The 14,511-nt window shown below is 40.3% G+C and overlaps 1 protein-coding gene across 1 annotated transcript; it reads right to left on the bottom strand.

The window, feature by feature from the left end:
- Positions 1-12,406: 12,406 nt before the first annotated feature.
- Positions 12,407-13,711, bottom strand: LOC149933507 (uncharacterized protein F54H12.2-like). The gene has a single exon (XM_090157310.1). It carries the CDS (start codon positions 13,709-13,711, stop codon positions 12,407-12,409), a length of 1,305 nt encoding a protein of 434 aa, XP_090013436.1.
- Positions 13,712-14,511: the final 800 nt, after the last annotated feature.

Below are 14,511 nucleotides of genomic sequence, written 5' to 3'. Positions count from 1 at the left end.
TGGTTTTCCGGCCAACCTCCATTTCACTCGTGGGATGAGTTTGAGAGTGCGGTGCGCGCCCGATTCAAAAGGAGAGGGAATGATGACCATATAAAAGATAAAATAAGCGAGCGTCTACAGAAACCGCAGGAAAGTGTCAATGAGTACTTAGAACAAATGCAAAAATTATTCAGTCAATTAATTATTCCCCTTTCTGAACGTGAACAAATCCGCGCCGTTCATAGAAATTTAAGAGATGAAATCAAAGTTTATCTAGCCACTAAGAGGTTCGAAACGCTTCGCGAACTTATAGATGATGCGCTTAGTGTGGAAAAGTTTGCAAACAAATTAAAGCGAAATGGGACAGACAACAGCGAAGATATTAACAGGGGAAATAACTCCCGAAATGGTAACTGGGCCCAAAATGGAAATAGAAACCCCAATCAAAATTCTACCAGGTCATTTAATGGGTCTGCAAACCGTTCCAACCACGGTGGTAGCGCAAGCAACACAGGGAATGGTAGTTATGGGAATGGTCATAATGGTAGCAACAATTCGCGACCTACCAATAGACAGCCAGGAAATTTCCTAGGGAAGGGTACATGGAACCCTACTTGTCTTCAATGTGGTAAATCAGGCCATATTCGACCTCAGTGTCCCGATTTAAAGAAAATCGAATCCCCTTCGGGAAACGGGACAACGGGAGCTTCCGCGGGGTTGGGAGGCGCCCTGATCCAACTATAAACCTTACTCCTATTAGCGGCATGGAATCCGATGGCGCCAAACTGGAATCATTGTTCGGCTTATCTGGCGCTTGCCAGGATTATTTAAACATATTCCTCTCTACAATTCCATGCCTCGCCTTAATCGACCCTGGGTCTACGCACACACTTATACATAGCGATCTCAAGGAAAGTTTAGAATCCTTGGGATTTCCTAACACCGACACTAACTTAGCTCTTAAACAGCCAGATGGCTCATTACTTCCTACTTCTAGGGCTGTTACTTTACCCTTTTGTTTGCCTGGCAAGCAGGTACACTTTCAGGCCGCCTATGTCACTTAGACCTAGAATCCTCTACCTTAATCATGATATTCCTTCAAGTGGCCATTTTGGCATTAAGAAAACCACTAAGCGTATACAAAGTCTATATACATGGGAAGGCCTTACCTTAGATGTGCTCAATTATTGTCGTTCCTGTAGCGTATGCCAAACCCATAAACCATCCAATCAGGTTCCACCGGGGCTTATGAAGCTAAGCGACATACCGGAACCATGGGATGTGATATCACTCGATTTAAAAGGGCCATACCCTCGATCGAAAAGAGGATTTAAATATGTCCTAGTTATCCAAGACCATTTAACAAAATGGGTCGAAATATTCCCTTTGCGAAACGCTACAGCGGCGCCTATAGTAAAGCACTTAGTAGACGACGTTTTTACGAGGTTTGGCTTACCCTCTGTAATCATTAGTGACAATGGCAAACAGTTTTTTGGATCTTTATTTACTTCTGTGTGTAAGACAATGCAAGTAACGCCAAGGCATACCTCAGTTTACAACCCCACAATCGAATCCTACCGAGAGGTCCAATAGAACTATCGGTACAATTATTTCATCTTTTGTTGGAAACGACCAACAAATATGGGACCGTAGCTTGGCCCAGTACGCCATGTCCCTAAGGACAGGTGTCCAAGAATCTACGGGTTTTACACCCGCCTTCTTAATGTTTGGTAGAGAGCTAAAGACAGCAGCTACCGTTTTAGCTGAGAACAATTTTTGTGTCGATGACATTTCATCGCAGGTATATGGGTTGTCTATTCAAAAAAAGGTCTGGGACGCGTACCAAACCGCCCGTGAACAGATACTGAAAGCTCAAACCGCACAGCAACAACACTACGATAAGCGTCATCGTGACGCCGAGTTTGAGGAAGGCGACTTAGTACTCAGGAAGGCCCATTATCTTTCAAGCGCCCCTGACAATTTTTCGGCTAAGCTCGCGCCTCGTTTCATAGGTCCATTTCGCGTGTCTCAAAAGTTTTCCAAATGGACGTACCGTCTGGAAACGCTTACTAACAAGCAGTTGACGGGTACTTTCCATATTAGGGATTTAAAACCTTATGTTGAGAGAGCGAGCCACAAGTTAAATGAATCCGATTTTATTTCACAACCCCAAGGAACGGATAAGCCAGGGGAGGAGCTCACTGCTCCTGGTAATTTTGGTGGTCGTAGTTTAAGACCACGGGATCCTAATACAGGGCGGGTTAGACGCTAAATATTTTTGGTGATTTAGTTTAAAAACTCCCATTTTTTTTAGTTATTTGTCGACAGTATTAGTTTTAATTTCTGGACTTGAGTCCCTTATATTTTAGTTTACCCTTGGGCACTGTAATTATTGAGACGTCTCTGTATATACAATTTAGTGTTTTCCACCATGCATTTTCCTATTTCTAGTTTATGTACATATTTGAGGCAACCATTTTCTTTTTGTAAGTTATCATTACCTTTTGTTTTGGGTCTCATGAGGGCATGAGACATTAGCCAGGGGAGGATTGTAACGTAAAATTAGGACAAAATTGAATATTCAAAGCTATTGGTCTAAGCCTACTTAATTTCTATCCAAATGCTGGTCATTTGGAGAAGGATTTTAGGTTAAGCCCTTTCGGGGAATTGGCGCTTATCTGGCCAGGTGCGTCGATTTCCTGTGGCAATGGTTGTTTTCTGGGATTGACAGGCTTTCTTATTCTATTTTCGTCCACTACCCCCCCCTCGCATACTTCTAAGATTCCCTTAAGAAATGTAGGTTGCCAAGCGTTTTTGAGTTCTGTTGTATATATGTATATAGACTGTAGGGTTATTTGGTATGAATAGAATGTGGTTTTACTCGAGTTCGAGTGCGCGAAAAAGACACATCGGTATGGTGTCGCAATAGGCCGAAATCCCCTGTCCAACGGGAAAGGCCGTGACATAGAGCCTCTTTCCTGGAAAACGGAAAGAAGGGGACTAATAATGAAAACCGAGGTGCGATGGGTTTGGGATGAACTCGAGAAGGTCAGAAGAGCCATGCTCCAGCTAAGAATAAGTTCTCTCCGATGAACAGGCACAAGTCTTGACCGCGCCTAGCTTAAGGTGTTCCGCGGAAGTTTTACCGCGAGATGTGTCGGATTTATAAAATCCATCGTCGGCGTAATTAATTTAGCAGTCGCGATCCTGCAAGACGCGACGGATTCCAGTGGTGTTCGCTTGGCGTTGAATTGTTCAATCAAGCAAGTCATCGAGAACTTCAACTACGAGGCAATGATCTCAGCTCAGGATGTTCATCGTACAAACTTAAGTATCGAACAACCATTTTATAACATTCACCTCAGCGTAATGCTACTCCGAAAACCACAGTTCCGTTACTACGGATAAATTTAAAATAGTACTAATTCTTTAATTCTCTCAATTCTGTCGTTAAATTTTATTAATGTCGGTTCATTCTTAAATTACTTAACTTTAGTTCAATTTCATTATAAACAATTTCTTATTAATTTGTCGGGAAATGTTAATAGTTTTAAGGTAGCTTAGGTAATTGTTTAAACATTGGGTGCACCTTAGAATTAGGATTTATTGTCATAAAAGTGTTTATTATCCTCTTAATTAAACGTTTCTTGGCAACCTGCATACGTTTTATAATTCCCTATCGCTAAACTAGACATTAATTTATTTTTAGTCGCAGGCCCCAATAGAGAAAGCCTGGCGAATACCCGGATATTATTGCCTTTTGTGAGTAGTATAAAAGTGTATGTTGAAACAACGGGGGAGGATGGAGGAAACGGGGGAATCGGGGGAGGCAAGGGGGAGGTAAGGGGGAGCCAAGGGGGAACCAAAAGTTCGCGTTCCTATCCAACACGGGGGAGCCAAAAGTTCACGTGCCTATTCTAGGATTATTTTCAAGGAGAGTCAAAAGTTAACGTATACCTATCCTAGGGTTATTTTTCATTTTACAAACTTAAGGTATATCGGTACTTAGAAGACAGAGAACTGAACTTAGAGGAAATATCGGTACTTAGAGGACAGAGAACTGAACCTTTAGAGTATATCGGTATTAGAGGACAGTTTTTTTTTATTTTCAAAAATCAATATATGACATCATATTTTCGTAAATAATATTAATCATATCCCTAGCAAATCCGTTCTCCCTTTCGAGGATGTTGTCCTCCACATCTCGTAATAACCACCTCCTTTCCATGATCACCCTCCACACACGGTCGATAACACTAAAGAATTTAAATATTTTAAAAATAAATAAATAAAATAAGGAACTTTAATTACTATTTTAAGAAACTTACTATGTGCCTTGTACGTTGGGGGGTGGAAATTCCATGGCATCAGCCTCGTGTTGAGCCTCGTCAACACTGTTGAAACGGCTAAAAAAATTCCAATTATTATGTTTATTCCCCACCACCGAAATACTATATACCGCACCTGGTGGTCGTTATTATTTCAGATATTTCTGAAATTAAAGCCAGCACTAATGTGTCGACCCTGTCTCCAGATGTCTCGATCATGGGCCCCATAAACGATATAATAGCGATGATGAGTCTATTTAAAAATAAATGAATAAGTAAATAAATAAAATAATTGTAAAGTACATATAACGAATATATGAACATACGTTACTCCATTAGCGTTCATGCTATTAATCGGCAGTTCATTGGGAACGGGGGAGGGGGATGGATGTTGAACGGCTCCATCTAACAGTGATGGACTCGGGGCGTATGGAAGAGTCTCAGCATCTGAGCTGTACACATTTAAATTAGCATTACATTCGAGTGAAAATAAAAAAGAGTATTTATGGTTTAGTTAAACTTACTCATATTGGTAGTCATTCGGTGGAATAGGACTCGAGTCGTAGGGCAAAGTATCAGCATCAGAGCTGCACACATTTAATTAACTATTACATTCCCCATATTACAATATCTATTGTGCTAATTTATAAATAAAGACAGTATCAATGTATCATCGCTTATCGAAATGTTTTTGGGTATTTTACCAAGCTAATCCTTGTTGATTTTATCATGACGTTGATAGATATCAATTTATGTACGAAAAGCTTCAAATTAAATCAGTTTGAACAAACTATGATATTTAAATAACCCTTAACTATAACGCATCATCGGCTCAAATACCAAGTTATTTCTCTGATAGCGTCATATAAAAACGGATAGACAATACCCGTCGTTCAAAATTAACCGCCCATACGAAAAAATTTCACCGATTGCCTCTCTCCGCCGCACCAACTTCACCCCTTGCCGCATTGGGTCCTCTCGCCGACGCATCGAGTCCTCTCACCGCCGTTCCGACGACTCTTGTCGCCGCCGCTCCGTCTCCTCTCGCCGCCGCTCCGTCTCCTCTCGCCGCCGCATCAAGTCCTCTCGCCGCCGCTCCGTCTCCTCTCGCCGCCGCATCAAGTCCTCTCGCCGCTGCTCCGTCTCCTCTCGCCGCCACATCAAGTCCTCTCGCCGCCGCTCCGACGACTCTTGTCACCACCGCTCCGTCTCCTCTCGCCGCAGCATCAAGTCCTCTCGCCGCCGCTCCGACGACTCTTGTCACCACTGCTCCGTCTCCTCTCGCCGCCGCATCAAGTCCTCTCGCCGCCACTCTGACGACTCTTGCCGTCGCGTCGAGTCCTCTCGCCACCGCATCGAGTCCTCTTTATGCTGCACCGACGACTCTCCTGGCCGAACCTATCCCTGCCGTCTCACCTTTCAATCATGGAAATCTAAACCATCGAGACGGTATTCATCGTAGTCAAATCGCCGGCCCGTCTTGTCGACCCAACTCTGACCTTATAGCATCAAATAAGCATGTTCACGTAGCAAAACGTCCCAAGCCTGATTCCGCAGATGCTCTACATCCTGAAAAGCAGAAAACTTGCCCTTCATTTGACTTTAGGGACAGTCAATTCAATAACGGCCTTTTGGACAAAATACAAGATCAAGAATACCTAGACTATGAAAAAGACCATGACGTAGCCGAATTTATGCGACAGTGGGAATTAGAAAACCCGAATGATCAACCGGATGTACCTGCTATAGATGTCAACTTTCCAGTGGATCAATGGGAAGAGATATCTGCCCTGGGTAACAACGCCTTCGCCGCACGTTTCACTCCATCACAGGTAGAAACGGATGCGGAGCTGCTCATTAATCGTCATCGACATGTGATTGAAACATTCCTCAAGAATAAGTTACAAAATAAGAAGGGATTGAAATGGTACCTAACCATCCGCTGTAGATACACTCGTCCTTTGGCCAACGAAGGGGGATTGGTGGAAGTAATGCCGTATTTTCGGGGACTTACTTATGCGGTATTAAGTCCGGACGTGATTTGTGGTCAAATCGATTCGTCTATTCAAAAAATAGTTCAGTCTATGGCCGAATTCGAAAACCAAGGATCGGGATGGGTATTAGAAGGCATTATGTTCCTGCAAATTAACATTATCACCTACGTGCCCTTGGTAGGTGGTTCCTACAGTGAAACGCCTGTCAAACTTCTCCACAAAAGGGCAATCGTCAATGTGAAGAACAACGACCAAAAATGTTTCATTTGGTCAATTTTGGCAAAACTGTATCCGGTGCAGCAAAACCGGAATGCCGTTCGAAACTATTTTAACCATGAAAGTGAATTAGAACTTTCAAACATTAAATTTCCCTTTGAGCTGAACTCGGACAAAATTAGAAAATTCGAACAAGACAATTAACCTTTCCATCAACGTGTTTGCATATGATGGTGTCGTTTTCCCACGTTATGTTTGTGATCATGTTGAAGACGAATCGCGACAAATTGATTTGCTACTCCTAACCAAAGCTGGGAGATTCCATTATTGTTTGATAACGAGCTTAAGCCGTCTCCTTAGTGATATAACGAAAAACTGTATGAAAGCGTATTATTGTCGATACTGCTTACACCGTTTCGCTGGAACGAACGCCGAAGATAACCATAAAAAACACGTGGTCATCTGCAGAGTTCACGGACCTCAGCTAGTCAAGATGCCCACTAAGAATCCGGTTTTAAAATTCAAGAAATACGAATGGTGTCAAAGGGTGATAATATTATTTTTTTTTTTTATATTTGTTTTCATATGTCTTATTGTCCTTTAGTAATATACGCCGACTTTGAGGCGATTTTACCCAAGGTGTATACTTGCCTTCCCGACTCGTCGCTATCCTCCACAACAACCCTAGCCCTGCACATGACCTGCGGATGGAGTTATTGCATCGTTGGCCCGGACGGAAAAGCCAGTAAGCCCGTTACGTTTCGAGGTGATGGGGCAACGATGCTATTTCTAGACGCGCTTCAAAGGGAAGAGGCCATTATCCTAGAAAAAATAAAAGAGATCCAACCCATGAATTTGACCAATATCGAAGTCGAAGACTTTCGATCGGCTACTACATGTTACGTGTGTAACAAAATATTTACGGCAGAGGATTTTAAAGTTCGCGACCATGACCACTACAGCGGGACATATCGTGGGGCGTGCCACCAAAGTTGCAACCTCAAACTCAGGGCCCCAAAACATGTTCCTGTGTTTTTACACATTTTAAGTTCCTATGACGCGCACTTAATAATGCAGCATATCGGAACGGTTAAAGATAAGGAAATTAACTGCATCCCAACCAATTCCGAAACGTACATTTCGTTCACTCTGGGGAAATTACGATTCTTGGACACCTGTCGTTTCTTACCTTCGTCTTTAGAAACCCTCGTCGGTAACTTGGCAAATGGGGGTTCAACTAAGTTCCCTATTCTCAATTCGATCTTCGCTCCAGAGGAGGTTGCACTTTTATTGAGAAAGGGAGTGTATCCCTATGATTTCATGGACGACATCGGGAAATTCAAGGTTACGTCTCTCCCTCCTAAGCACGCTTTCTTCAACGTTCTCCCCAAAGAAGAAATTAGTGACGAGGACTACCTTTATGCTCAAAATGTGTGGGAAACATTCCATCCCCTGTAGCACAAAACAGTCGGGCCAACGTCGACTAGGCAGCGTCGCATAGTCGGTTAAGTGTCGAGCTGTCAACTCCGATTCAAGGTCGGGAGTCTCCTGGAAAAACAGTCGAAATGTCCTACCTGAATTGCAGTCGGCCGACTGTTTATAGTGTGCTTTTTGCCGACCGCCGAAAGTGTGGCCAACCAACATCCTTATGTCTAGTTAATTTCCTAAAAATAGTCCTATTAACCGACACCTTTTTGTTGGCCAATTCAGAGTCGGTCATTATAACTTTCCCCCCTCTTCTCCAATACCAATTCAAGAATGATACAGAATTTTTATACTAAAAAGTTGTTTATTTTTGTAATAAAATGTTTTGACAAAAATTTAATTATACAATATTTGAAGTATTTATTTATCTGAAACTTCAGGTAGTGAAGTCTGAAAACAGTTACCAAACATTTCTGCAATTTTTCAAAGTTGACAGTGTTTTTCCAGACTACCTGGTTTAAGCCCTAAAATAGGGTAAGCTGAGTAGAAATAGTTCACTTTGATTTATTTTAAATTGTAGAAATATATACCTTTGGTAAATTATTGATATATCTAAGTCAATATTTTTGGGTGACAAATCGAATATAAATTATAACTTGTTTCCCATTTTTATACCCATTTTAACAATTAACCAAAACATTATCGCAATTACACAATGTATGATTGTGTTTACAACTTATTATAAAAATATGTTGAAAGATTATTTCTGATTAATTAATCAGATATACATGGAAAAAATCTTGGTTTTTTTAACAGTATGACTAGTAAGTATCAAACAAATATACTAAACAGTTTTTGTTAAAGTCTCTCCACTCTTCATCCGTCTCGGTCCATTTTGTCTATCACTGTCATGGAACTGGCTAGGGCCAGCTTGACACTCATTAGCATTCGTTCCAACCGCAATATTATCCTGCAAAGCATTATTGATAAACTCATTTGTTTTTCTTATTTTTTGTCTAGAGGAAAGGTCATTTATAGCCTTGTAAGCCTTTCGCTTTCCCGCCATAACTAAGCCTTAGCTAACGTAGAACTACTTAAATTTTATAATTTTAATAAAAATTAACCTTCTTTTTCTTCCTTTCAAGTTTCCTTCCGGCTAGGTAGTGGTTTATGACAAATAAAATCACGGAAACTTTAAGAACTCTACTTTATATACGACAAACCACAATAAATTATCAAACACTAACCAAAATGAATCCCATCCGCCGATCCGAACATGCACTTTTGTTTTTATTACGAACTTACGTTAAAAATCATGACTTAGCGTCACTGTAGGTGGCATGGTTGTCGCAATTTTATTAAATTTAAACGGTTTAAATAAAAAGAAATTATTATCTTAAATACTTTACACATTTTTTAAGTTTCATATGAAGTTAAATGCATTTAAGACTATCGTTCAAAATATTTTATTTAAATGACTCTGCATGATTACCGGGCCTCCCGCGAAATTTTAAATGGGTATTTTTGCCGGCTAAAAAATGGATAGTCGAATCACTATAGTATATTGGAAGTTGTACTATATAAAAAGACGGACGTCATAAACTACGTAACCGACTCAAGGCCAACTGCATTTCTTGAACAATTTGAAACAGTCGGTTTTGCCGACTTAATTTCGGAATCTTTCTAAAAATTAAATAATCGTTAATTTTCCGACTCTAATCAGTATTCTGTTTCGTAGTACTTTTAATAGTAGCAATCTCGACTACATTTAAAAAAATAATAATATCGTCGGCTAAGAGTCGAAATGCCGACTGCGACTCTAAAACGACTGTTCGACCCCTAACCGACCCGTTTTCGGAGGCATTGTGCTACAGGGGATATTACAAACCTGGGTAACTCTCATATTATAATTATTTCATTTATTTATTTTTTTTTTATGTATTTTAACCATTTTCTCTATTGTATAGGGGAATATCACGACCTATACGTAACGTCTGACTGTTTGCAGCTTGCAGACGTTTTCGAGTCTTTCAGGGTAATTTGCATGCAGTATTATAAAATGGATCCAGCACATGCCTATACAGGACCAGGTTTCGCTTGGGAAAGCGCCCTTTACATGACTGGGGTAGAACTGGATCTGCTTTTAGATAACGATATGTATTTAATGATCGAACGTGGGATACGAGGTGGAGTATCTATGATATCACATCGCCACGCCGTTGCTAACAATACATATTTACCCGAATCGTATGACAAGGAGAAGCCAGATTCTTTCATCACATATCTAGGTAATTTTTTTTTAAATACCCAAGGCACCACCTTAAATATAACAAATATATCAATCTAATTTAACTCGTCATTAGATTGTAACAACTTATATGGTACTGTGATGAATGATCCCATGCCAATGAAAAACTTCGAGTGGTGTCAAGAACCGTTAAATACCATTCTTAACCATCCGGATGACGACGGCAGGGGTTTTATTCTGGAGGTGGATTTGATATATCCGTTCATACTTCACAACGAACACAATGACTACCCATTGGCGCCAGAGAAGCGAACAATACGCACCAACGAACTTTCACCCTATTCCGTCGCCCAACTTCAGCATCTTAACATCCCGCTGAAGGAGAGTCTGCCGAAATTGGTCCCCAATCTATATCCCAAACGGAACTACGTAATCCATTACAGGAATTTGAAATATTACGTTAGTAAAGGGATGGAAGTTCAAAAAGTGCATCGCGTTTTGACCTTCGAACAAGGAACATGGCTGAGCGACTTTATTAACTTCAACACCGAAAAACGAAAAGCCGCGGTAAACGACGAAGAGCGTAATTTTTTTAAGTTACAAAACAATGCCTGTTTTGGTAAGTAACATAAAAATTTTCCCCATTTCAACGGATAGAAACATATATATATATATATATATATATATATATATATATATATATATATATATATATATATTTAAGGTAAAACGATGGAAAACCTACGGAATCGGATTAATTTTTTTCTGGCTCAAACCCCGGAGAGGGCCATTAAAAAGGTAAATTCTCCCGCCTTTGAAAGATTCACGGTCTTCAACCCCGATCTCGTCGGAATTCATCTGAAAAAGAAGAGTCTCACTCTAGATCGTCCCATCTATACAGGGTTCGCCATCCTCGAGCTCTCTAAGCTCCTAATGTACAGATTTCACTACGATGTAATCAGAGCGCAGTATGCTGACAAAGCAAAACTTTTATTTACAGATACTGGTAAAGTATATTTTACTTTTAAATTAAAATATATTTTTAATATTATTTTCGTATTATTCATATATATTTCCGTTTCTATATCTCCTACAGATAGCTTGACATACGTTATCGAAACGAAAGATCTGTACGAAGACTTCAGAAAAAATGCTGATAAATATGACTTCTCTAGCTATCTCAAGGACCACCCACTTTTCAGCATGACGAACTCCAAAGTCCTAGGAAAATTCAAAGACGAGTTGTCATCCGTACCTTGCAAGGAGTTCGTTGGTCTAAAGCCCAAAATGTATTCTCTGTTATCTAGCAATGGGGAGAAAAAAACCGCCAAGGGCATCTGCAAGCGTGTGGTGAAGAAATATGTTCGCCACGAAGAGTATTTGGATTGCCTCCTCCATAGGAAAGTCACCATGGCTCAGATGGCCCGTATCCAAAGCAAGAAACACGAACTGTACACCGTGGAACAGTCGAAATTATGCCTGAACCCGTGCGACGACAAGCGCTATGTTTTGGATGATGGCATCACCATTTTTGCACACGGTCATTTTGAAATTCCAACGCAAGAAGAAGATTAAACCGCGTTCGAGCGCGAAATATTTATAGTTAATCCGCGTTCGCGCGCGAAACATTTTCTTAATTATTCCGCGGTACGCGCAGCCGCCGGGGCCGCCCGCGAAATGTCTTGTTTTATGGGGGAAAAAAAATAAAATAAAAATAAAAAATAAATAAATAAATAAATACCAAAATTATTTGAAAAACTTTATTGAAAATCTCTTGTACATGAATTCTTCAATCATATGATCGTTTACATTTTTATTTTTATTTTTAAACCTGGAAACAATATCATACATTTTAATACCCCTACACCTATTCATAGCGAAATAAACGCAATGTCCACCACATGTTTTGCTTTTATTACTTTGAAGTTGTTTAGAATTAAAAGTAACGGTTTTGCTATTTCTTTCTACGAAATCATTAAATTTAAAATAGTCCGGGGGATTTCCGTAAGAGTCGTAGAATTCGGTATTACGATTTGACGAGAAATAAATCACAGTCCAGTGTTCGCCGTTCATATTCAATAATCCGGTAGTAACAATGTAAAGCGACGGAAATATTTTTATACATTTGGGTAATTCATCGGCCGCAAAAACGCCGCGAAATAATCTTTTCGTGTACGGATCTTTTCGTAGGATTCTAGTCAATTGTAACGTGTCCATTAGCTTGTGTAATCAAAGACCAAAGTCCTATTTTTATCAATTTCTATGAGGTTTTGATACTCAGCGTAGTATAGTACGGTAATTGTTTTGGGTAAATCTTTCTCGAACTTTAATTCTAACCTCACGCTTCCGTTCCTGATCAAGTGAAAGTGATCCGCTGTGTGAGAGAGATCCGCGGTGAGATCGTATACAAAAAGGCAATTTCCTTCCGCGAATTCTTCTCGATTAATTAGATTTCCTTCGTCAATATTAAATTGTCCAGTTTGTAGAAATAGGTTAATGTAGGATCTCATACATAAATCGTTCTTGAAGTTCGGAGAAAGGGGTTTATGGGGAATACAAGTGCCGTCAACGTATAAAGCAATATGGTTTACGCCAAAGTTTTGGAAATTAAAAGGGGATTTTGAATAATCTCCCAAATAAGCGCTTTGTTCTATTAATCCAATTACGACTTTCTTAGGAATTTGAGAATTAAATAAGTTGTCGCGTGTAGACATTTTCGATCCGACCGGAATAGAGTAGGTGTTGCACTCACTCCTAATAATTGGATACTTCATTGTGCCACGTTCCAACGCTTTCGCGTGTGCCAGAATAATTTCCGGAATAAGTTTAACTTTCCTGATATACAGCGATGCTGTTTCAAATTTAACTTTATATTTTTCGTCGCCTGACGAGTGTATGCAAAACTCGTTCGGATTTTTGATAAACCTGAATCTGAGATTAAGCATATTCGGTAGAAAGCGTGATTGTTGACACATATCGATATGAACGGTTCCAATCATATCGATTGTACCTTTCTTCGAAAACGACATCCTTTTCTTAAACCCTTCGTTGCTTGCCAGAACGTCAAATTTTCCAGCCGTATCTTTGTAGAAGAGCGAACTAGTCAAAAAGCTTTCTTTTGCCGGTCCTCCGAACGTTAGTAAAGTTTGAATTATGCTTTTGTAAGCGTAATTTTGGGCGGATGTGGTAACCGACCTCTCATTCATAATTAAGTGAACTTCGCTAAATAAACTGTGAAGGAACATGTTAACGGGACCAACGGTTTCTTTATCGTAGTCGGGATCAACACCACCGGATTTCACAATTTTTACTTGCACGTGGAGAAGTGTTTTGGACAAATCTAAATAAGTCTCGGAGTTTCCGGGAATATCGAAATTAATGTTAGAATTTTCATCCGCGTTGGAAACTGGATTGAATTCCACCCATTCTCCACTGACGATCCCCGTTTGCGTGAGAGGAACCTCGAAAAGGTCTAATTCCGAGTTGGTACAACTTCCGGACTGCTGATGAATTAGAGCCATTATTTTGAGAGTATATCGCAATGTTTAGCTACGCGTCTCGCTCGCTTCTTAGCCGTGACTGAACTGACGAGTTGAATCTTTCTACGCTTTCTTTTTATACCGTTTCCAGACATTTTTTGTTTCACCATATCTTTTAACTCGGAAAACGTTTCCTTCCCGATAGCGGTACCGTGATCTTTCAATGAACTTCTTATCGGAATACCACTAGCAACATCATCGGCGACTCTAGCGCCAGTTTTCAGAAACTTTTTTCCCAAGAATATAGCGCCTCTTTTTAACATTGGGACAGCTTTGCGGAAAGCAGACGCCAATATATTTCCGAGGCCAAAGCCGCGTTGCGTGGATGAACCTCGATAGAATTGGAATGAACCGTTCCCAACTTGCGATCGGTAATAGTTGTCAAAGTCGATTGTATTATTCGAACCAAACCTAACTTGATTTAAATAATACTTTTCGTAATCGGACTCGCTTTCTCTGAACGCGGTTTTCATGGTGCGCCTGGGTCAATATCTAACAGAGAAATGAAGAGTATGCGCACTGGTTTCCCTTTATAACGGTGTCCACGTTCGTCTAGGTCTAAAATGTAGAGTAATATGAACCTTTCCTCTTTCGAACTGAACTGGTACACCCATTTCCGACAAAATGTGAATTTCGATGGTTTGAAATCTATTTGTTGACACCGGAATGTAATGCGGTCTGATAAAATCTCTATCTACGGTGTCGCCGTCTTTACCCTGAACGCTTACAATTCTTAAAAGTGGGACGTTACAGTCGCCTACCGCGCGATTTTCGACAATGTC

The sequence above is a fragment of the Leiobunum rupestre genome, chromosome 8 (assembly GCF_980474605.1).
Source record: "Leiobunum rupestre chromosome 8, qqLeiRupe1.1.hap1, whole genome shotgun sequence".
NCBI classification, from domain to species: domain Eukaryota; kingdom Metazoa; phylum Arthropoda; class Arachnida; order Opiliones; family Sclerosomatidae; genus Leiobunum; species Leiobunum rupestre.
This window is presented reverse-complemented; position numbering and strand designations above follow the sequence as displayed.

Coding starts and splice junctions, on each gene's coding strand:
- LOC149933507 (XM_090157310.1), bottom strand. CDS start 13,711: ATGGCTCTAATTCATCAGCAGTCCGGAAGTTGTACCAACTCGGAATTA.